Source organism: Vigna unguiculata, chromosome 2, assembly GCF_037176805.1.
Source record: "Vigna unguiculata cultivar grain cowpea cultivar isolate G323 ecotype 2 chromosome 2, ASM3717680v1, whole genome shotgun sequence".
In the NCBI taxonomy this organism is placed as follows: domain Eukaryota; kingdom Viridiplantae; phylum Streptophyta; class Magnoliopsida; order Fabales; family Fabaceae; genus Vigna; species Vigna unguiculata.
In genome coordinates, this window is record NC_140793.1 from 3,781,263 (window position 1) to 3,805,499 (window position 24,237).

The following is a 24,237-nucleotide window of genomic DNA, read 5'->3' on the forward strand; positions in this document are numbered from 1 at the left end:
TACCAAAGCTGAATTGCACACTAACACATAACAATGCTAGGACTGAAGAAACAATACAAGACCAACTAGACTCAATTGAGTTGATACTGTAAAAGAGCAGTAATAAGAATCAAGACTCGAACAAAATTTGAATCAAATGTTGGCAACTCAAGCAAATGGACACAAATTGTAGTTCTGACTTCAGATTCAAATATCCACAACAATAGTCAATGCAGAATGAATCATATCAGCATCAAACTCAATCAAATAAACTACTCCAGAGGCAACAATTTGGCACATAACGAAAATTTAATAATATGTGAAGGCATAAAATCTACAATAAACAAGGTACTGAAAATGCCTATGCTTTCAGCTAAACTAGAACCTCATGAGAACTCTGAACACAATCAACTTTCAACATCTTAGATGCAGTTTTGTCAACAACAATCACTGGCAAGCAAGTGGAATCTCAAAAAGAGTAACAGATTCAAAAGCACAGATAACACATGTGTAAACGAAACAACAAATGTAACAAGCACGAATTAAACTGAAATAATGAAAAATACATTGCACAAAATTGCTACTGATCTACTAGCAATTAAAGAACTCAACAAAACACAAATTCAGATACTAAACTCAACATATGACGAATGCACACAAAAATTAGGGACAACTCTATGAAATCAACAACATATAAAACAACTACACAAAAACCTAAAACAAAACATGAGATCGGAAAAATTGAAAGCTAAGTAAGAAAATGAAATCAAACATACGGACATACATTGACGGCAGCAGATTCAGACAACTATGACATGATAACATCAATATTGATTCAGGAAAATTAGAACAAGACAGTGAATCAATTTCAGCAAAGGATTTAAAACAAAGGCACAAATTCAACAAATTATGAAAGACACAATCGAATATAGAATAAGACGAAATCAAACATTTGAAGAAAAAAAAATTAGAGATAAGAAGCTTATCTTGCGACAATGTTGAGAACTGAGTGGCTCTGAATACCACTTGATGAGGCTCTTCCGTCGCGATACTCACCGAAAAGCCTCTCCAATCGGTGTTCTACCGATTGAAACTCACGAAAGGTGAGGGAAAACGTAGCGGAAGACTCAGATATGGAGATTACGCTTAGGTCTCTCTGGTTTCTCACTGGTTTGGTAAACCCTAAGAGGTAAGAACCTAATCTAGGGTTTAGGGTGAGCTGATGAATGGGGGAGTAATCTCAACCGAATGTACCATTCATCAAAGCTAATCGGTACAAAGCATGGTCTGCACCTTTTATAGATGAAAGGTAACCGTGAGAAAGCAAACGAAAGAAAGGAGGGAAAACGCCATCTAACATGTTCCTAACGACGTGTGGTGGTGAACGGAATAAGCTAAGGGTTGTTAAACGAATCAGATCTTCTATAAAGAAAGGTCTGAGACGCGTGAAAGTGGTGACATTGTTTGAGCTACACGTGAAAAAGCTCACAGTCTGAACCCTAGCGGCGTGCTCCCAACGAGAGAGATGTGGAAAACACGTGAAGGTACCCTACTTCATTGGGTTGTATGCTGGAAGCGTGTAAGTGGCTGCAAATTGGGCTTAAGCCCAATGTCGTTGAAACATGAGTCTGAATCATATGTGTGCACCATGCAAATAATTCGTAAGCATCAAATTCTGTATGGTTATTTGGGCTGAAGGAAAACGTCATGTTGCAGCCCCATTAGCACACTCTTTGATAACAAAGTGGGCACATGGAGAAGAATTGGGCCGCAGGACCAATGCCACACTTCAATAATTGGCAACTTGAAAAATAGGCTGTAATTAACAAAATAAACACAATTAAAAACATTTATTTAATTAAAAATAAAAGAAATTTAAAAGAAATGACCTAGCCAATGGCCCAAGCTGTGAGCCTTAATGGAATCACATCACGATGCGTGCCATTAGTTGGTTAGATGTTTGGAGCCAATAGGACTAGAGAAATTGGTCTGTGGTGTAAAGTTGGAGGAACGAAAATGAGACTCTTGAATTGTTGGTGGGCTAGAATAAGTAAACGAGAGTGCATGAGAGTATGATTTGTTGGATGTGTAGTTTAAGGTTGATGTGGAAAATGGTGAATAAAAAAAAGGAAGAGGGTTCTAATGGAAGTACAGGTTCTAGAAACTTAGTTTCTTAAATATGAATAGTTGGATTCTAAGTGTTTATGCAATATTGGGCTTGACATCACTCATGACTAGGATAATGTGTGTTAAGTATATTGAGGGCATGTTTTAATATTATTACAGGTCAATAGAATTATGGTGTAGGAATTGTAAAACTCTCGACTGGTAGGCATTGCCATAAGCTTGACTGAATTCTTATACTATAATAAAGTAATTGGGGAACTAGGGAGCTTGAATAGAGGAATTGGGAAGTTTGAGGTATGCCTTCTTGAATCATAAAGGGGTAGCGAATTACTGTGAACTTCACCTAGATCAATGGAGATATATGTAGATGCTTGGGTGTACATTATACTGTAAGTGAAGTCACTTTGGGGTGCTAAAACCAGTAGAATTTCGCTACTGGTATAGCGCCTACTGGCACGGGTGTGTGCACCATGCAATAGGAGCAATAGGGAGGTTCCTGCAACGCGTGGCACTTGGCATCAGGGTGTGGTCCACCAGGTGATGGACCTAAAACAATGTGTCTGTCTGGAGCTTGGCACTTGGTGTCGAGGAGGTTCCGCCAAGCGGTCTGCGTAGGTTTCGCTTGGCGGCGCTTAGGCTGCGCCAAGCGATAATACTGCTAGTGTCTAACTTGTGTGAATTGTTATACGCAGTGATGCAGATTTGGTTCAGGGGATGTGGTGCCATGGGCAGGTAGGTTCATGGATAGTGGTGATCACGTGATGATATGAGCTGGGAGGTTCATATCTTGTTACTCTCATGTGATGATACAAGCAAGGTAGGTTCGTATGTTCTATGCTCACACTTGAGAGATGCTGCGTGCGGGGAGGTACGTAGCTGGTGGATCACATGTGTTGAACTACGGACGGGTAGGTCCATAGAGCAGGACTACGAGTGGGGAGGTTCGTAGAGGCAGGACCAAGAGTGGGCAGGTTCCTGTGAGCATCATAAATCCTGATTCCAAGGCTAACTACTTGTATGATTTAAGGTTAAACAACGTTGGGGGTTAAGGTCTTGGCCAAGAACTAACTAGGATGAATCAAATGGGTGTATTGTTTTCATAATGTTAATTGATATGTTATTTTCTTTATTTTATAAGCTCACCCTTTTCTATGTGTGTTTGGCAATGATCGTGTAATTCTTTACATGGGAGAAGATGATGGTACAGGTGATGCTGTTGAAGCTTGAGACGAAGAGAGGGGCTAGGTTGGGATGTCGAGCTAGGGATTTTGTTATGCTTTCATTATTTTGTCGGATTTTGGAATTTGTAATAAGATTATTACTTTAGCTTTAATTGAATTTCGGTGCATTGAATAATGTTTTAAATTTTCTCGCGTTTGGGATTAATAAAATCATGACGATTGAATTTCAATTCTTTATTTATTTATTTAACTAATTAATTTCCTATAGGGACGTTACATTTGATATCAGAGCAAAAAGTTTTAAAGATTTTGGGGAATTTGGGGAGTGAATTATCGTGTTTCTTCTATGAATCTGTTGTGTGTTATTGATTGTTAGCAATTGATTATTTTTGTCATAATCTAAGCTGTTTAATGTGAATAGCTAAATTATGTGGCATGCACAGGCAATGGCTAATCGGAGACGTAGAAACAATGTTGGGGCTAACGAGATTGCGAATGCAATCCATAGGATGGTGGACGCGATGCAACCTGTTGTAGCGCAACTGAGAATGATAATTCCACCAGTCAGGCCAGTCACGATGGAAGACTTCATGCTCCATACGCCAGCAAAATTCACTAGCAAAGCCACCCCAGATGAGGCAGACACATGGCTACGAGAATGCGAGAAGATCTTTTGGGTGATTGAGTGCACAAAAGCCAAGAAGCTTACATTTGCCACCTTCCTGTTGGTGACCGATGTAGAGTACTGGTGGATGGGAATGCAGCAACAGATGCAGACTCGGGAGAAGGAGGTGATATGGATAAATTTAAGGAAGAGGTTCCAGAGAAGTACTTCCCCGATAGCGCTAAACATCAGCATGGAGTCGAGTTCCTCACCCTGCAGTAGGGGAATATGACAGTACAAGCATATGTGGAGAGGTTTGAGTATCTAGCGAGGTTCTACTCGTAGATAGTCATCGAGGAGTGGCGTTGCAGGAAATTTGAAGGCGGCTTAAAACATGAGCTGAGACGGTTCATTGTGCCTTTGAGAGTCAAGGAATTTCTCGTTTTGGTTAAGTAGGCCAAAAGTGTGGTAACTGGCCTACATGCAAAATCATTCAAGTAACCGGCCTGGGCTGACCTAAGCCTAACCGGCCTGAACCGGTAACATAAGATGCTAAAAGGAATAACCCGCCTAGGACAACATATGAGCATTGGTAGCACAAGCCGCCAAAGGGAGTAGTCGGTTTGAGCCGACCACCTTAAGATACTCAGTGAAACCAAAGCCCCTCATGATATCCAATGAGCCCCTGATAGTCGAGACTAAGGTAGGCCAAGGCTAGGCCCACTTATGGCCCAAATCAGGGCCCAGCCATGGAATGGGCAAACATAATTAATAATCTATAAATATACATGGACCCCACAAATTAAAGGTACGCATTCGTTACTTCATTAATCACCTGATTTGACTTTTTCAGAGCTTTTGGCTGACTTAAGCTTCAGAGTCCCTTCTACAGGTAACCCCTCCCGGGTCCAAGCCGATATATGCTAAATGAGAAGAGGCCAACCGAGGAGATAACGAACTATATGGGTAAGGTGACACTTGTGCCTAACTGATCTTATTGTTCTATGTAGGAACAATTAGCGCCCACCGTGGGGCACGAGATAACACTTTACTACCCATTTTCTCCGAAGATGGTTTCAACCCGTAGCAGAGCAGGAGTCAACATGCAAGTTGACGTTGGCCCCTCAGGAACCGCTAACATCACTCCGAATCTGGCCACCATCCTGGACGGTCAAGCCAAGATGCAGCAGAAACTGGCTGATCTGAAGAAGCACAGCGCTGATGAGATGGAAGCACTACGACAGGAAAACTCTCGCCTCAAGCGAAAGATTGAGGTTGATCCCACCCAAAAGGGAAAGGCCAAGGAAACATCTGAAGCTACAAAGTCCTCAGTTTTCCAGCCCACGGAAGAAGAGAACGAGTACAATCCTACCCCGCACACCTTCACCACCACCCAACAAACTCCCATCCTCTCAACCCATCCCACCAACTTCCCCTCCACCCTCCCAAGACACGCCGCGGCCCTCACCCCTGCCGCCACCCTTCCTGCCACTCAAGCTCAATACAACATGCCCACCAGCCTACATGCTACTCATATCCCACCTTACAACCCACACTATCTCCCTACAACCCACATCCCCCTCACAACTTCACTTCCACCTTTCCCACCATTGTCCACCATCCCCTTCCCTCCCACCCGCTACCATCCCACCAACCTAGATGTCGCCACCCCTTCATCGACTTCATCGCTAACACCCCCTTCCCTGCCCAGTGGGAACCCTTCACACTGGACCGTTACATTGGTGAAACCGACCCCGACGAACACCTTAAAGTCTACATCACCCATGTCGCCTTGTACACTTCCCAAGACGTAGTTTTCTGCAAAGCCTTTCCCACCACCCTCAAAGGCCCTACTCTTGAATGGTTCACAACCCTCCCACCTTATTCTATCGACAGCTTCGACACCCTCTCACACATGTTCTCAACTCATTTCGCTGGCAGCCGCCCCCATCAAACTACTATAATCTCTATCCTCGGTAGTCGGCAAGAACAAGGTGAGCCGCTCCAGGCATTTATTGACCGCTTCAGCAAAGCTGCCCTTCGCATCCCACACCTCAACTAAGAAATGATTCTCCAATGCATGGCCTTCACCCTTCAACCTGTCCCCTTCGCCAACAACGTCTACCTTCATCCACCTGCCCTTATGCACGAGCTAAAGTTGCGTGTCGCCGACTACGTTCGCATGGAGGAAATGCAAACCCTTCACACCAAATTCTGCAATGATTATAAACCCACCACTGCCAACCCCACCACACAACCCCCCGCCCTGATCCGAGACCACGGGAGCCCTGCCAATCCCGCTTTACTAGATACGCTCCCCTCAATGTCCCCAGATCCTGCCTCCTTGATGAGGCCTTACAAGCCGACCTCATCCCGCCGCCACGCAAGACGACCACACCCCCCAACGCCGACATGACCAAATATTGCCGCTATCACCGCAATCATGGCCACACCATGAAGGATTGCAAAGCACTCGAGGATAAAATTGAAGAACTGGTGCGTGCTGGCCCCTTTCGCTACTTCAGTCGCAGAGAGGATCACCCCTCTCGATCCCGCCATCCTCCTCATTCCGACCACAAACGTCCTTCTCATGACTCTCGCTATGATAGACGCCCCAACCAACCCCCCAACCAGGACCCCCAACCGGCTCGCACCGATGTTACTCCCGCCGATCCTCCCCTACGCGGCACTATCAACACCATCTCTAGTGGTTTCGCTAGTGGAGGATCCACTTCTTCCGCCAGAAAGAAACACCTCCGCCATATCCAATCCATCAACCACATTACCCATTCCTATCACCTTCATGGATGACGACTTTCACGGCCTAGACCACAAACAAGACGACCCTATGGTCATTACTGTCGAAATAGAAAACTACGCAGTTAAAATAGTCCAAATAGACCAAGGCAGTTCCATTGACATACTCTACTGGGAAACATACCAAAAGCTTCAACTCCCAGACACGGCCATGGTCCCCTATGATGAGCCAATTTATGGCTTTTCTGGAGAACAAGTTTCCACTCGCGGCTACATTGACCTTCACACAGTCTTCCGTGATGGAGCCCAAACCAAGACCATTCCTATTCGCTTCCTCATCGTTGACGCAACCACATCTTACAATGTCCTCCTTGGCCACCCCTCGCTCAACACCCTTGGCGTCGTCGTCTCCACCCCTCATCTGGCCATGAAGTTTCCCTCCCCTTCTGGCGATATCCTTACTATCCATTGCGACCAATGCCTTGCTCGCGAATGCTACATGGCCAGCCTTCGCCCACAACTCCCTATCCAGCAAACCAATCACATTGAAAGGCCACCCGACTCTGGCATCGCTTTGTCGGGTGACGATTTAGACCCTAGAGTGGGCCGAGATGTTCGCCTCGAACTTGTTGAAGAGACCACCCCCTAGAGCTCCCGAATGGTCACTCCGTCAAACTTGGCACCGGATTAGACTTTGGAGAGCGTGCCATCATCACACCCGTTCTAGTCGGCAACACAGACCTTTTCGCTTGGTCAACTGCTGACCTACCTGGAGTGGACCCTCTAGTAGCATTCCACAAGTTATCTATCTACAAAGAAGCATGGTATATTTCCCAAAAAAACGCAAACTCGGCGAGGAGCGACGCCTAGCGGCTAAGGCTGAGGCTGATAAACTACTGAGCATAGGATTCATTGAAATAGCTCACTACACCACTTGGCTTTCTAACGTAGTCCTAGTGATGAAAGCCAAAGGCAAGTGGCAGATGTGTGTCGATTACACTGATTTAAATAAAGCCTATCCTCGAGACGCCTACCCCCTACCCAACATTGACCGACTTGTTGACGGCGCAACTGGGAACAAGGTCCTCTGCTTTCTTGACGCATACTTCGGTTATAATCAAATCCCCATGGCCGCATCCGACATGAACAAAATTGCTTTCATCACTAACGACGCCAATTATTTTTACAAAGTTATGCCTTTTGGCCTCAAGAACGCCTAGGCAACCTACCAACGATTGATAGACAAAGTCTTTAGTCATTTGATGGGCAACTGCGTCGAAGTATATGTCGATGACATGGTTGTCAAGTCTTCGAGCCATCACCAGCACGCGCAAGACCTCTCGGCAGTCTTCTCCACATTATGACAGTACAACCTTCACCTCAACCCCGATAAGTGCGCATTCGGCGTAGACCACGACAAATTCCTCGGATTCATGCTAACCCAGCGCGGCATAGAGGCCAACCCCGAAAAGTGCAATGCCATCATCGAAATGCGAAGCCCCACCAACGTCAAAGAAGTCCAATGCCTCATAGGCCGTCTCACGGTCATTTCTCGTTTCCTGCCCAAATTAGCCGAACAAACCCAACCATCATTCAACTACTCAAAAAATCCACCAAGTTCACGTAGATTGATGATTGTGAACAAATTTTCCAAAAGCTGAAAACGACCCTTACCTCACCACCCATCCTCCACAAACCGGATACTCATCAACCATTGTTGGTTTATATCACAACTACAGATCACACCGTTAGTGCCGCGTTGGTTCACGATGTAGGCGACACTCAGCATCCTGTTTACTTCGTCAGTAGAACACTACAAGATCCTGAAACCAGATACCAAATGGTGGAAAAGTTGGCCCTATCCTTGGTACACGCAGCCCGCCTCCTACGACCATACTTCAAAAACCACAGCATCATCGTCAAAACCGATTACCCAATTCAAAAAATTTTGCAGAAACCAGACCTAGCAGGACGGATGTCGTCCTGGGCCGTGGAGTTGTCCGAGTTTAACATTTGTTATGAATCTCATGGCCCCATTAAAGCTCAATGCCTCCTAGACTTCATCAACGATCTCCAACAAACACCCACAGAGGACCAGTGGACACTTCACGTAGATGGTTCTTCGAATCCGAAAGGTGCAGGTGCTGGCATCGTGTTGGAAGGCCCCAACGATATCCTCATTGAGAAATCCCTTCACTTCGCCTTCAAAACATCCAACAACCAAGCCAAATACGAAGTCATCCTCACCGGCCTATCCTTGGCCCGCGAAGTTGGCGTCAAATCCTTAACATGCAAAACTGATTCCAAGCTCGCTGTGGGCCATCTGAATGATGAGTTCCAGATCAAGGACCCCACCCTTTTACAATATTACCATCTCGTTCGAGCAGTCATCCAATCCGCCTTCGACCAGGTCTGCATCCAACACATTCCTAGAACCAACAACATCAAAGCCGACATCTTATCTAAACTAGCCAGCACCAAATTAAAAAGCCGCCACTGATCCCTATTGCAACAGACATTGCCCGCCCCTTCCATCACAAATACTTGCCACAACCTAACCCATTCCCAAACCGACAACTGGACCACTCCTTACATCTAGTATCTACAAACCGGTAACCCCCCACCAAATGCTGACAAAACTTGGATAACTAAAGCCGCTAGATATACCATGATAGGCGATGATTTATACAAACACGGATATGGCCAACCACTCCTCAAATGCGTCACTCCAAAACAAGCCCAGTACATCATTCAGGAATTACATGAAGGCATATGCGGCTACCATTCCGGCGCACGCACCATGACTACCAGAATCCTTCGCACCGGTTACTTCTGGCCAACTATGGAAGCAGATTGCCAAGACTTCGTTAAAAAGTGTAAACCATGCCAAAAGCATGGCAACCTCATTCACCAGAAACAGGAGGAGCTTCATTCTATACTATCCCCGTGGCCCTTCGCTAAATGGGATATGGACATCCTCGGCCCCTTCTCCCCTAGCAAAGGCCAAGTAAAGTTCTTAATAGTAGTCATTTCCTTCACCAAGTGGATAGAAGCCAAACCACTAACCACCATCACATCCCAGCAAGTCCAACAATTTGTTTGGAAGGATATTATATGTCGATATGGTGTCCCATATACCATCATCATCGCAAATGGCCGACAATTTATAGATAAGGAACTCGCCAAATTCTACACCAGTCTAGGCATCAAACACATAACCAGCTCCGTCGAACACCCACAGACAAACGAACAGGCCGAGGCGGCAAACAAGGTTATCCTAGTAGAGCTACGCAAGCGGCTAGACAGCGCCAAAGGCCGGTGGCCCGAAGAACTAGTAGAAGTGCTATAGGCCTACAGGTGCACCCCTCAATCAGAAACGAACAAGTCTCCATTCAGCCTGGTATACGGTGCAGATGCCATGATACCCATTGAAATTGGCGAACCATCTCTACGCCGAGAACTGTATGACTCAACCCACAATCATCAAAATATGGCCAAACACTTCGACCTCCTACCTGAGGTAAGAGAAAAAGCTCAAATACGCAACTTAGCCGCCAAACAAAGAGCTGCCAGGAAATATAACGACAACCTATGCCCAAGATCATTCATAAAAGGAGACTTAGTTTGGAGAATGGCCAGCAGTGCAAGAAAGAAGGATGGCAAGTTCTCCGCCAATTGGGACGGTCCATACTGAATACGTGAAGATGTTGGGGGAGGGGCATATTGGCTGGAACAATTGTTTGGGGGAAGAAATACCCAATACATGGAATGTGTCCCATCTCAAATTCTAGTTTAGTTAAAGAACATGTATTGTACCATACCAAACACTTGTAACCCTGGGTGTACTCTTTTTCCTCACCTGATCTTTTTTCCTTAAGGAGGATTTTGGCCGGGGAGGTTTTAACGAGGCACCCCAGATTCAATGAATAATACGAAGGGTTCCCAACTTTATGACCATTCTTTACTTCACTTCTCGCATTCGTTTAAGTTCCCCACCCTTACCACAAGTAAGCGGCCTAGGTTGAACACCCTTAACTCGATGTTAATTCATTTAAGTTCCCCACCCTTACCACAAGTAAGCGGCCTGGGTCGAACACCCATAACTTGATGTTAATTCGTTTAAGTTCCCCACCCTTACCACAAGTAACCAGCCTGGGTCGAACACCCTTAACTTGATGTTAATTCGTTTAAGTTCCCCACCCTTACCACAAGTAATCGTTTTGGGTCGAACACCCTTAACATACAATCAAGTTCACCAAACATAACATACATCACAATTATCAACATTCGACAAACGAGATAGCATACACAAAAGCATTAATCACATTAAACGTAAAAGCATAAGGGATTACATGATCAGTATTACACAACCCCAACATTTACATACACTCTCATAAGGGATTAATTACATTACACCAACACCATCCAATACCCCAACTTACAGCACAATGATCAACAATTTCACATGGCACATTTACACAAATCAGTACACATCACAGAATACACCAAATTTCTACACAAACATATAAACAAATGGAAAGGAGCTCCCCTAACCTGGAAATATTTGCTTCTAATGGTTGCTCAGCGTTGGCTTTGTGGTACCCAAAACCTCTTCTTTTTCTCCCAAATTAAAATTGGAATTTTACTCACAATTCTCAACTCACCTTTTTCCCCCAAGCTCGTGCTCCTTCCCTCTCTTAAAATTTTCAATCTCCAAAACCCTCCAATTGCTTTATTTTTACCTTTTATATGTTCCCTAATTGTGACTAATAAAAAGAAAACGAAAATTAGATTTAGGGATGGTTTGATTGCTACTCAAGGCCCATTACTTAGTGCCTTTTCAGCCCCTCTTGGCTGCCCTTGCTGCTAGGGTTTTCAATGCCCTTTCACATGCCACCCACAATGATATTTAGCAAAAATAAAGGGATTAATTTCGTTTTAAACAGGATTTGAACACACACCCCTGAAATTCCAAGATCAAAGCATAACCAATTCAACCAAGTCATGTTCGTGTGAATTCCTCAAATTCTATAATTATGTTATCACTAATGTAATCCTACATATTAAAATTAATATAACTCAAAGAACACACAATTAACATACATAGAACTCGAACCCAAGTCCTCTCACACAATGAAAGTACTCTCAACCATTTGAGCTAGTACTTTTCCACGTCACAACAATTAGCATTAAATGGCATAAAGGCTTCTACTACCCACATTTATTAAATAATTATTAATTTAATTATTTAAATTTCCCAGGTCTTACACTTGCCCTCCTCCTTCACCACTACCTTAAAGTGCTTGAAGGACTGTGAGAACGCGTCCAATCTGCTAATACTAGGATGGCTCACCAAGGATAACCAAGTAGTCGGCTGACGTGGCCTAGTGTCATAAAAATATAAAAATGCACGATGACAAGGCTGTAGATACAGTGATTTGCACAAGACATGGAAAGCTTGCATGTAGGCCCAACTGTTCGGATGCAACTACGTTGGTGCCACGTTGAGCTCACGAAGTACTCCCATGGTGAAGTCATCCAACGGCAATCTCACATGCAGCTGAGAGAAATGACACATATACATATAAAAGAACTTCTTGGTCTCCCCCTCTTGGCCGTGACATACGCAGTCAATGGCGTTCACCCGCTCCAAGAAAACGATACCCCAGTTCACACCTTTCGCGATGACAAGGGTGCAGTTCAACCAAGAGTTTAGTAGACGCGACCACTGAAACAAAGACGACTGAGTACGAACGTCAGTCGCTATTCATTCGTAACCGGCCTTGGCCGGCCAATTACCTTCCGCCATTTCTTTAGGAGGGTCTTCTTGCACCTCAGTCACCGTCTCCATCGGAATTTTGCCCATCACAGCCGCTGGGCTACTACTCTCCTCCTGAACTTGTGTACCTACACTCCTCCCGGACTCCATACTCTCACTACTAGAAGAAGATAACGACATACTATCACTACTAATAGACATACCTTTTTCTGAAAAGATGACGGTAGGATCTAGGAACTAGTCAAACAAGTATAACGCACGCAAAGTCTCTGATTATGAAATTCTTGCAAATGAACCAACAAACATAAACCCATCACAAAATCCACATTTATAATGGTTAATCTCAAACGACATAACTTCTTCCCGCCAAAAATCACGACCAATACCAATCGACATAGGCACACCAAAGGCCATGGGTATCAGAAACGATGGCGCAAAAACCCCCTTTAATTAGACCTTTGACATCTCTTCACCTACTACCAACCTTTTCCCGCCTTTAGCCTTAACACTGTTCATCACACTTGAAGGTTGGGGGACTGGTGTACCACACCTAACCGGTCCCGCTGTCAAGTCAACACATATCATCCTTGACCGACATACCTATATTGGCAAAGGCTGGGGGACTGGTGTACCACACCAAGCCAATTTAACCAAGTAATAATAATAAACGATCACCATACCTACATGCAAAATCATTCAAGTAACCGGCCTGGGCTGACCTAAGCCTAACCAGCCTGAACCGGTAACATAAGACGCTAAAAGGAATAACCCGCCTAGGACAGCATATGAGCAATGGCAGCACAAGCCGCCAAAGGGAGTAGTCAGTTTATTCCGACCACCTTAAGATACTCAGTGAAACCAAAGCCCCCTTGATATCCAATGAGCCCCCGATAGTCGAGACTAAGGGCCTAGGCCCACCTATGGCCCAAACCAGGGCCCAGCCCATGGAATGGGCAAACATAATTAATAATCTATAAATATACATGGACCCCACAAATTAAAGGAACGCATTCATTACTTCATTAATCACCTGATTTGACTTTTTGAGAGCTTTTGGCTGACTTAAGCTTCGGAGTCCCTTCTGCAGGTAACCCCTCCCGGGTCTAAGCCAATATATGCTAAATGAGAAGAGGCCAACCAAGGAGATAGCGGACTATATGGGTAAGGTGACATTTGTGCCTAACTGATCTTATTGTTCTCTACAGGAACATTGGGTAATAGAGTTTTGGTGTTGTTTGATTCAGGAGCTACACAATCCTTCATATCCCACGAGTGCGTGAAGAAACTGGGATTGTCGACTCATGATCTCGGATGCGAGTTAATAGTCTTGATACCAACATTTGGACATGTTTCAACCAATTTTGCCTGTGTTGGATGCTTGCTGGAAGTAGAGGGTCGAAGATTCAAGGTGAATCATATATGTTTGCCTCTAGATTGGCTGTCTATCAACCATGTCCTGATTGACTATGGATGAGACAGAGTTGTATTCCTAAAGACACAAGGGGAAGAGTTGATATCGTCACAAGAGGCAATGAGGGAGATGAAAGGAGAAGCTACTTGTTTTGTGATAGTGGCTCAAGTTGAAAAGAAAAGCACAAAAGAGCACATTAGAAGAATACCAGTAGTGGATGAATATGCTGACGTGTTTCTAGATGAGATAACCAAGTTATCACCCGGCAGGGACATAGATTTCTCTATTGATCTAGTCCTCGGAGTGGGTCTAGTTGTTAGGAACCCCGTATAGAATGGCACCGACGGAACTAGCAGAGTTGAAGAAGCAGATAGAGGATTTGTTGGAAAAGAAGTTTATCAGGACTAGTGCATCACCTTGGGGAGCTCTTGTGCTACTGGTGAAGAAGAAGGATGAGAGTTCTCGGTTATGTGTGGATTACCAGCAATTAACAAACCGACGATAAAGAATAAGTACCCACTGCCGAGGATTGATGATTTGCTAGATCAGTTGAGAGGGGGCATGCGTATTCTCCAAGATTGACTTGAGGTCTGGATACCATCAGATCTTGGTCAAGCTAGAAGATGTCCAGAAGACAATGTTCAGATCTAGATATGGACATTACGTGTAAGACCCACTTTTCTGGTATTATGTTAAAGGGCAGGGCCTTAACTTTTGGGCCTAAGGGCTGGCCCATAGGGTACCCAAAACCCCTAAACCAGCCTTATTCCTCTCATTCTCTGCACCTATCAGAAAAACAACCGTCTCACTCTCTCTTCTCCCTCCAACAGAGCTCTGCTAGGGTTTGGCTCCCATTCTTCGTTGAGCTAGGAGAACTCCATTTATTACACGTAAGTCAATTCCTAACTAATACCTCCTCTTTTCTAGCTCTGTTGTTGCAGTTCCAACTAGAGCTCTTTTAGTAATCTCGTTTTCTGTTCTAGTGTCAGTATTCCAGCTTGCAAATCAGTTCTTGGATATGTAGTAATCCCCTAATGTGTGCTTGTACCTTCCGCTAGCATTCGTCCAGGTAAGGGAAGCTAGAACCCTCTTGTTTGGTGCGATGGTTTTTATCTTGCTTGTGTTTCGTGATTTTCGAGCTTATATATTGCTATGAATGTGTGGTATGGTTGGCATCATTGTTTGGATGAGCGAGACTGGCATGGGATTTCTTTATGCAACTACACCTTATGTTTTTGGGGCCTTAATTGTATGTTTGGCTTGTTATTCTTTATCTTGGGTATGAACTGTATGAATTGAGTGACCCTGTATGAATGAGATGGAAATTATGATTCATGAGTTTTGGCATGATGTGAGCATGATGTTTGTATGGGATTGGTTCACAAAATTTAACATGATGAGTTGGTTATGGAGTAGATATGAAATATGGAGGGATTCATGGAAAATGAATGATGTTCCTTGGCATGGTATTGGCATGATGTACGATTCTATTTTCATGGCTTTGGGAAGGATGAGTTGTGGTTGACTAAATATGAGATACGAATGAGGGATGATTACGAAGATTGATATGATATTGACATGTGTGGTGAATATTTCATGATTGATTGAATATGTATAGTATGTGGTCAGTACATAAATCCTTGGGATCTCTAGGTGAGATTCCATGGTAGTGCTTCAGTGGTCAGGACATAATTCCATGGCCCCTGTTAGTGGGTGTCCATGGTGGTGCCCCACCTATATAATTTGGTAAGGATTTAAGGTGAGAATTGCATCCTGACACTCTAAGGAGTCAGTTAGTCTCACTTAGAGCGGACGGACTCCTGTGGTGAGAGTAGTAGGAGGCCTGAAATTCATTAAGGGCTAACCTTGTGTGTGAGGGAATTGATTCATTACAACATTTGTAACACTTGTAACACATAGCTCGGGGGTGAGCAGCTCGGGGGTGAGCAGAAGTATCCACCACGTGTGTATAATTGACTGTGGAAGTATATATGTTTGCATGACAAAACCACTTTTGGCTCTAGCTTACCCTTCTGTTATTGTTGTGTGTTCTGCTGTGTGGTACTCTCTTTTGCGATGATCATCAACTTGTTGATGTGATCAGATGCGAGGAACACTCGTGGTCAACAAGGAGGTGATGGTTCCGCTGCTTAGCTTTTGGATTGACTTCTGCTTTTGGGTTTTCATTTAGGGCTAAGGCCCATGTATTGCTTTCTCTGGGAATTTGCTTACGTCATTATCACTCTCCTACTTTACTTTGTACTTGGCATTGTGGTGTGCCTATTTTTTTTTTATTCGTCCTTTAAGTCTTTGAGATATCTGTAGGAGCGACATTATACTCTTTTATTCTCGCTTCTTATGTTATACCACGTGACATATCATTTATTTAGCTTTATTAAATAAATGGGATGTTACATTACGTGTATGTAGTAATGCCATTTGGGGTGACTAATGCTCCAGCGGTCTTCATGGATTATATCAACTGGATTTTTCGCCCCAATTTGGACAAGTTTGTGGTGGTGTTCATAGATGACATCCTCATTTACTCCAAGAATAAGGAGTAGCATGCAGAACATATGAGAATTGTATTGGAAGTACTCAAAGAACATCAGCTCTATGGCAAACTGTCTAAATGCGAGTTCTGGTTAGAAGAGGTATAGTTTCTGGGGCATGTTATCTCTTCACATGGTATTGTAGTAGATCCCAACAAGATTGATATAGTGCTGAAGTGGGAAAGGCCACGGACGGTGACCGAGGTACAAAGTTTCTTAGGATTGACCAGATATTATAGGAGGTTCGTGGAAGGGTTTTCTAAAATGGTGAGTCCTTTGACAAAACTCACTAGAAAAGACCAACCCTTCTCCTAGACAGATAAATGTGAAAAGTGCTTCGAGGAAATGATGAAAAGATGGACTACGGCTCTAATACTAGCTATACCAAGCACAAGCAAGCAATTTGAGGTGTATTGTGACGCGTCTTATCAAGGTTTGGGGTGTGTACTGATGCAGGGAAAGAGGCCAGTGACTTATGCTTCTAGACAATTGAAATTGCATGAGAAGAACTACCCCACCCATGATCTAGAGTTGGCTGTTGTAGTGTTTGCTCTAAAGACATGGAGACACTACTTGTATGGCTCCCAATTCTAGGTTTTCAGTGATCACAAAAGCCTGAAATACCTGTTTGATCAGAAGGAGTTGAATATGAGACAATGGCAATGGATGGAGTATCTCAATGACTATGATTTTGAGTTACTTTACCATCCTGGTAAAGCAAACATAGTGGCGGATGCCTGGAGTTGGAAAAGAATGCATATGTCAGTAATGATGGTGAAAAGTTGGAGTTAATTAAGAAGATAAGAGATATGAAGCTGGATATACAACAAAAGAGAATTATATCAGGTGCAGTGCACTAACATTGACCAACGACATCTTGGGAACTATCCAAGATTAACAGAAGAATGATGCTGAGCTGCAGCAATTTGTGAGTTGGCTAGGTACCGAGAAGGGGAAGGATTAGAGGATAGGATCAGATGGCATACTGCGATTCAGAGATAGAGTTTGTGTACCTGGAAATTAGAGATTGAGGAAGTAGATTTTAGAAGAGGGTCATAAAAGTCGTCTTAGCATACATTCAAGTATGACTAAGATGTATAAGGATCTGAAACAGTCCTTATGGTGGAATGAAATGAAAACTGATGTCGCTGACTTTGTGGCATCATGCTAGGTGTGTCAAAAGGCAAAGATTGAACACTAGAGACCAAGTGGTACATTACAGCCACTAGATATCCCTCAGTGCAAATGGGATAGCATCGCCATGGACTTCGTGACGCATCTGCCAAGATCTACTAAAGGGCATGATTCAATTTGGGTGATCATGGACAGATTGACTAAGTGTGCCCATTTTCTAGAGATTAATCAGAAGCTATCAATGGACAAGTTGGCTGAATTGTACATTCGAGAAGTAGTCAGATTGTATGGGGTACCAGCTAGCATCGTATCTGATAGAGACCCGAGAATCACTTCTCACTTTTGGCAGTCTCTATAGGCAGTGTTGGGGACTCGGTTGCGGATGAGTTTCGCGTACCATCCTCAGATTGATGGGCAATTTGAGAGGACGGTCCAGTCATTGGAGGATTTACTACGAGCTTGTGTGTTGGACCATATAGGAAGTTGTAACATCCCTAAGGAATATTACTGATATTTAATAAATAAAATCCAATTTAAAATAAAGAACGCAGTTAATGAAAACCATTTCCCAAAAACACGGGAAATTCAAAACTTTCATACATAAAGCCATAAGACCAGGAGTCCATGATTCATACAACTGGAATAAAAGTCAACGGCTCCTGCCAGGTTTACATAGTATTCTCAAAAAAAGCAAAATAGTAAACATATACATATGTATCTACAAAACATCCCATGCTAGCCCTCGCTCCGAGTCTAAGCATCTCCTGGCCCACCCTTCACATCATTTGCTCCCGGATAACAAGTTATTCGATCATCACCACACACACACAGAAAGGGTGAGTTATGCACAGTTTATAAATAAAACATGAATATAAATATATTTCCCAACCCAAAATAACATGATTAACTTCATAATTTCCAAATCACCCAAACCATGACCTCATAGTCCGTCATGAGTCATATGCATGAACTAGGCCTTGGGACTTCCCTGTGCTCCCACGAAACTAACTCATTTGTGGTCCAACCCTATGAGCCTATCCCGCTCATAGTCTTGCCCTACAGACTCCTCGCCTGTAGTATAAACATCTAAGTCTCATACTTGGACCCTGGCACGCACGCAATCACCATACTATGGACTCCTCGCCCAATAGTAGCCGACAGGAACTCAACCAGTTCCATGCCCATCATGTGTCCAACCACCGAGCACATCCCAGACCCCTAATGGACTTAATCCTTCAAGCCCACACACCACAACACATGCATATACAATCTAACCATGGTATAACAACCAAACACACTCACAAGCACATAGAAGCATAGTAAATCGCATAAACTCGCTTAGGCTAGTGACCCCTCGCCCAAGCTAGACCCTCAATCTCGCTTCGGCTACTCCACCTCGCCTGAGCGAGTTTAACTCAGCAACCAAAACACGCCATCTCGCTTAGGCGAGATCCTCTCGCCTGGGCGAGTCACATGTTTGCCCAAACATCCATTCCCATCTCGCCTAGGCTAAAATACAAGCAAAACACCATACATGACCAAGACATCTCGCTTAGGTGAGGTCATCTCGCCTTAGCGAGACCAACCTCTCTCAATACACTAAATTCCTCGCCTAAACGAGAAGTCGCGCTCAACATGAGCACCCTTCCTTGCGATCTCGCTTAGGCGAGCCACTCTCACCTAAGCGAAAGTGTTTGTCGCTCAAACCCGAAACCATTCGCCTAGGCGAGAAACACAACATCAAACCAAAAACGAGGTTTTGCAACTCTCGCTTAGACGAGATGACTTCGCTTGGGCGAGGCTTGCAGAGTTTCCCTCTGTTTACGCACACAAGCCATCCAGAATTATACCCAACCACATTCCAATTCATGCCCAAACAATAGAGAATCATACACTAAATCATGTGCACATAGTACATACCAGAAATAATCCCAAACCCAATTCAAAACACAATTCACACTTACATTAACCAAAACCCTCATTTTCGACATCCAAAATACGCAATGCATAACAGATTCTACCACATATAACCATCCAGCCCATCCCTTAATTTGATTATACAAGCACAAATTTTACCACCATCATATTCCAATCGAGACAACAATAACACAAAACCACAATTCACATCTTAAAATTTCACATACTAAAAATACAGCTCCCCTAACCTGGACTTCTTAATTCAATTTGGGAAAAAGAAATTGGTCCTTTGTTGCCCACTCCTTTATTCCAAAACCCTCTCAATTCAGCCTCCAACTCTCTTCCCTCAACCTCAGAACTCGTGCTCCTCTCAAAAGCCAATTCACAGCACTGCCAAAACCCTTCTTTTCCTTTAAAATGGCCTTTTATAGGTGTCTTAATTAAGGGTTTTAAAAATAATACGAGTTTAGGATTTTAATTCCCCTTCAAGTTTACTTATTTGGTAATTTCTCAGCCCCCTTGGCTGCCCCATTCTGCTAGGCTTTTCTTTACCCCTTCACATTCATACCACAACTATTAGTTAGCAAAAATAAAGCTTATTCTTTGCCCACCAAGGTTTGAACCCGTGACCTTCCACTCATAAGGCCAAAGCACAACCACTATGCCAATTTACATTTGGTTATACTCACAGATTAACAATAGCTTACAATACCAATCACATACTCATACATATCCTTAAAACAAAATCAATCACAAAACAATCACACAAAATTGACATACTTAGGACTCGAACCCAAGTCCTTTCACACAATAAAGTACTTTCAACCATTTGAGCTAGTACTCTTCCACGTCACATTAAACAACAATTAATACCATAAAGGTGTCTTCTACCCGCATTTATTAATTAATTAATTAATTTTCCCGGATCTTACAGAAGTTGGAGTGAAATGCTTCCATTGGTGGAATTCACGTACAACAATAACTATCACTCTAGTATTTGTATGGCACTGTATGAGGCCTTGTATGGGCGGTGATGTTGGACACCGCTGTGTTGGAATAAAGATGGTGAGTCGTTGGTGTTGGGTCTAGAGCTTTTACAGCAGACATTGGATAAAGTCAAAATCATCTAGGATCGCATGAAAGAATCGCTAAGCAGACAGAAGTCCTATGCAGATAAGAGGAGAAGGCCTTTGGAATTTGATGCAGGGGATCATGTGTTCCTTAGAGTCACGCCGACTGCTGGCATTGGAAGGGCTATCAAATCAAGGAAGTTGACTTTGAGATTTGTTGGGCCATATCAGATCTTGAGAAGGATTGACACCGTAGCGTGTGAGATCACCCTACCATCGCACCTGGCAAACTTGCACAATGTATTTCATATTTCCTAATTGAGGAAGTACGTAGCAGATCTCTCACATGTGCTGGAGTCTGATGACATACAGATTAGGGAGGACTTGATAGTGAACACAGGACCTATCATAATACTAGACTCTCAAGTGAAGAAGCTACGAGGGAAGGAGATCAGAACAGTGAAAGTGCTTTGGGATGAGGCCACTTAGGAGATGACTTGTGAGATGGAAGATCGTATGAGGCAATCCTAATAGCACTTATTTCCTAGTAAGTCTGATTTTTTAGGACAAAAACCTTTTAAAGTGGGGGAAATGTAAGAATCGATAAATTTAAATAATTAAATAAATAATTATTTAATAAATATGGGTAGTAGGAGCCTTTAAGGCCTTTAATGCAGAGTGTTATGATGTGGAAAAGTACTAACTCAAATGGTTGAGAGTACTTTATTGTGTGACAGGACTTAGGTTCGAGTCCTATGTTTGCCAATTGTATGATATTTTAATATGCATATTATTTTGAGGTTATGTTTGAACGTGAGTAGTGATAATGTAATTCTAAAACTATAGGAATTATCATGAAACATGTATTGGTTGATTTGGTTGAGCATTGACTTTGTAATTGAATGGTTATGTGTTCAAACCTTGCTAAGAACAAATTTAACTTTATTTTTGCCTAAATTTCTTTTGGCATGGAGATGAAAAGGTAGAATAACTCTAGCTACCATGGGGGCAGCCAAAAGAGCTGTAAAACAACCATAATGGGCTTTGAATAGCCACTAAAACAACCATAAGTCTAAAATTCGTTTTGGGACCATTAACCCTCATTAAGGCGTAATTAAAAGGTAGTAATTTGGAGAGAATAGGGAAATTTTGGGACTGTAGTTCATGAATGCTGGCGGGGGAGGTTTTTCAGAGAAGGCAAAGTTATTTTTGGAAGAGGGAGAGTTGAGTTCTTGAGAAGTAGCAAAGGGAGGCTCCTGGACATCATAAAACAAAGGTTAGGAGACCAATTGGAGCGAAGATTTCCAGGTAAGGGGAGCTGTTTATTATTTTTTTGATTCATGTATGATGAATTACGTGTTGCCATGATCAAATACATGATATTTCCGCTCATTTTACGCTGTTTTCGTAAGTTTCTGGGTTTCTGCCCAGAAACCGTTTGAATAGGCACGAGTATGTCGCTAGGCGACACATCTCTGTTGCCCATGGTTCTGGATTTTGGTATGAATAGCCTGGCACCGATGAATATCTGTCAAACGGCGCGGTGCAGTCTATGGTTCTGTTTGTGCGTTGTTTGGTGCAGAAGTCATTACGACTTTTGCATGTGTGCTTGGTGAACAATATTGTGTGTTAACTGTTATAACCTTTAAGTACTTGGGGTATGATTGTGCTTGGAGGAAATCACGTATGATTACCCATGAGCAGAATTTGGACTCATGGAAGGGGAAAAGGAATGAATTGATCTCCATGGATCAATGGGTTTACGACACATAAGGAACAATACTGGGTGTGTGGCTTGATAAATTTTATGTGAATTGGAGTGAGTTGGTGTACTTGGGCTATGTGTCAAATTAAGGGAAGTGATGGATTCCTCGCAGGTGCAAAAATTTGGTTTGGAGTCCAGCTACTAGTGCACCGCCTGGCGGCACCCAGCTTGCCACCAGGCAACGACTGGTCCAGGGGAAGATGCGTGCCATTAGTTGGTTAGGTGCGAGAGAGGTGTTTGGAGCGAATGGGACTAGAGAAATTGGTCCGTGGTGTAAATTTGGAGGAATGAAAATGATACTCTTGAATTATTGGTGGGTTAGAATAAGTAAACGAGAGTGCATGAGAGTATGATTTGTTAGATGTGTAGTTTAAGGTTGATGTGGAAAATGGTAAATAAAAAAAAGAGGAAGAGGGTTCTAATGGAAGTGTAGGTTCTAGAAAATTAGTTTCTTAAATATGAATAGTTGGATTCTAAGTGTTTATGCAATATTGGGCTGGACATCACTCATGACAAGGATAATTGAGGGCATCTTTAATATTATTACAGGTTAGTAGAATTATGGTGTATGAATTGTAAAATTCTGGATTGGTAAGCATTGTCATAAGCTTGACTGAATTCTTATATTATAATAAAGTAATTGCGGAACTAGGGAGCTTGAATAGAGGAATTGGGAAGTTTGAGGTATGCCTTCTTGAATCAGAAATGGGTAGCAAATTACTGTGAACTTCACCTAGATCAATGGAGATATATGTAGATGCTTGGGTGTACATTATATTGTAAGTTAAATCACTTTGGGATGCTAAAACCAATAGAATTTCGCTACTAGTATAGCGCCTGGCGACACGGGTGTGTGTGTGTGCTAGGCGATAGGAGTAGTTGGGAGGTTCCTGCAACGTGTGGCGCCTGGCAGCAGGCTGGGGTCTACCAAGCGATAGACCTAAAACAATGGGTCTTTCTGGAGCTTGGCACCTTGTGGCGAGGAGGTTCCGCTAGGCGATCTGCGCAGGTTTCGTCTAACGGGGCTTAGGCTGCTCCAGGCGATAATGCTGCAGGTATCTAACTTGCGTGAGTTGTTATATGCAGTGATGCGGACTTGGTTCAGGGGATGTTGTGCCATCAGCGGGTAGGTTCATGGATGGTGGTGAACACGTGATGATATGAGCGGGGAGGTTCATATCCTATTACTCTCGTGTGGGGATACGTGTAAGGTAGGTTCGTATGTTCCGTGCTCACACTTGAGAGATGCTGCGTGCAGGGAGGTACGTAGGTGGTGGATCACGTGTGTTAGACTACAGGCAGGCAGGTCCGTAGAGTAGGACTATGAGCGGGGAGGTTTGTAGAGCAGGACTATGAGCGGGGAGGTTCATAGAGACAGGACCACGAGCGGATAGGTTCATGTGAGCATCACAAATCCTGAGTCCAAGGCTAACTACTTGTATGATTTAAGGTTGAAAAGCCTTTGGGGTTAAGGTCTTGGCCAAGAACTAACTAGAATGAATCAGATGGGTGTATTGCTTTCATTATGTTAATTGATATGTTATTTTCTTTATTTTATAAGCTCATCCTTTCTGTGTGTTTTTGGCGATGATCGTGTAATTCTTTACACATGAGCAGATGATGTTATAGGTGATGTTGCTGACGCTTGAGACGGAGAGAGGGGCTAGCTTGGGATATCGAGCTAGGGATTTTGTTATGCTTTCTTTATTTTGTCGGATTTTGGATTTTGTAATAAGATTATTACTTTAGCTTTAATTGAATTTTGGCACATTGAATAATGTTTTAAATTTCTCGCGTTTGGGATTAATAAAATCATGACGATTGAATTTCAATTCTTTCTTTATTTATTTAATTGATTAATTTCTCATAGGGTCAAATTTGGTGTATGCCCATAAGCAATCAACTAAGGCTCTTTTTACTTATTATCGCTCTCGGGAACTTGTTCTTTTGTTGTCCAAAAT

The 24,237-nt window shown here is 43.2% G+C and overlaps 4 protein-coding genes across 4 annotated transcripts; all 4 read left to right on the plus strand.

Moving 5' to 3' along the window:
* The first annotated feature begins 6,303 nt into the window (after positions 1 to 6,303).
* Positions 6,304 to 7,297, plus strand: LOC146888220 (uncharacterized). Its single transcript, XM_085670007.1, has 2 exons — positions 6,304 to 6,601; positions 6,720 to 7,297. Exons 1-2 carry the CDS (start codon positions 6,304 to 6,306, stop codon positions 7,295 to 7,297), a joined length of 876 nt encoding a protein of 291 aa, XP_085526133.1.
* Positions 7,298 to 8,488: 1,191 nt separating this feature from the next.
* Positions 8,489 to 9,148, plus strand: LOC146888221 (uncharacterized). Its single transcript, XM_085670008.1, has one exon. It carries the CDS (start codon positions 8,489 to 8,491, stop codon positions 9,146 to 9,148), a length of 660 nt encoding a protein of 219 aa, XP_085526134.1.
* Positions 9,149 to 13,584: 4,436 nt separating this feature from the next.
* LOC114174381 (uncharacterized) lies at positions 13,585 to 14,171 on the plus strand. The gene is made up of 3 exons (XM_028059220.2): positions 13,585 to 13,588; positions 13,633 to 13,835; positions 13,923 to 14,171. The coding sequence occupies exons 1-3, from the start codon at positions 13,585 to 13,587 to the stop codon at positions 14,169 to 14,171; spliced, it is 456 nt and encodes a 151-aa protein (XP_027915021.2).
* A 6,406-nt stretch (positions 14,172 to 20,577) lies between these two features.
* LOC114174382 (uncharacterized) lies at positions 20,578 to 21,000 on the plus strand. Its single transcript, XM_028059221.1, has 2 exons — positions 20,578 to 20,770; positions 20,849 to 21,000. Exons 1-2 carry the CDS (start codon positions 20,578 to 20,580, stop codon positions 20,998 to 21,000), a joined length of 345 nt encoding a protein of 114 aa, XP_027915022.1.
* Positions 21,001 to 24,237: the final 3,237 nt, after the last annotated feature.

Bases quoted from the DNA above. Each gene is read 5' to 3' on its own strand.
- LOC146888220 (XM_085670007.1), top strand. From the start codon at position 6,304: ATGACCAAATATTGCCGCTATCACCGCAATCATGGCCACACCATGAAG. The intron at 6,602-6,719 runs GTTTCGCTAGTG...TTCACGGCCTAG, and splicing joins TATCAACACCATCTCTAGTG to ACCACAAACAAGACGACCCT.
- LOC146888221 (XM_085670008.1), top strand. From the start codon at position 8,489: ATGGTGGAAAAGTTGGCCCTATCCTTGGTACACGCAGCCCGCCTCCTA.
- LOC114174381 (XM_028059220.2), top strand. The intron at 13,836-13,922 runs GTGAATCATATA...GTATTCCTAAAG, and splicing joins TAGAGGGTCGAAGATTCAAG to ACACAAGGGGAAGAGTTGAT.
- LOC114174382 (XM_028059221.1), top strand. From the start codon at position 20,578: ATGAAAGAATCGCTAAGCAGACAGAAGTCCTATGCAGATAAGAGGAGA. The intron at 20,771-20,848 runs GTGAGATCACCC...AGTACGTAGCAG, and splicing joins AAGGATTGACACCGTAGCGT to ATCTCTCACATGTGCTGGAG.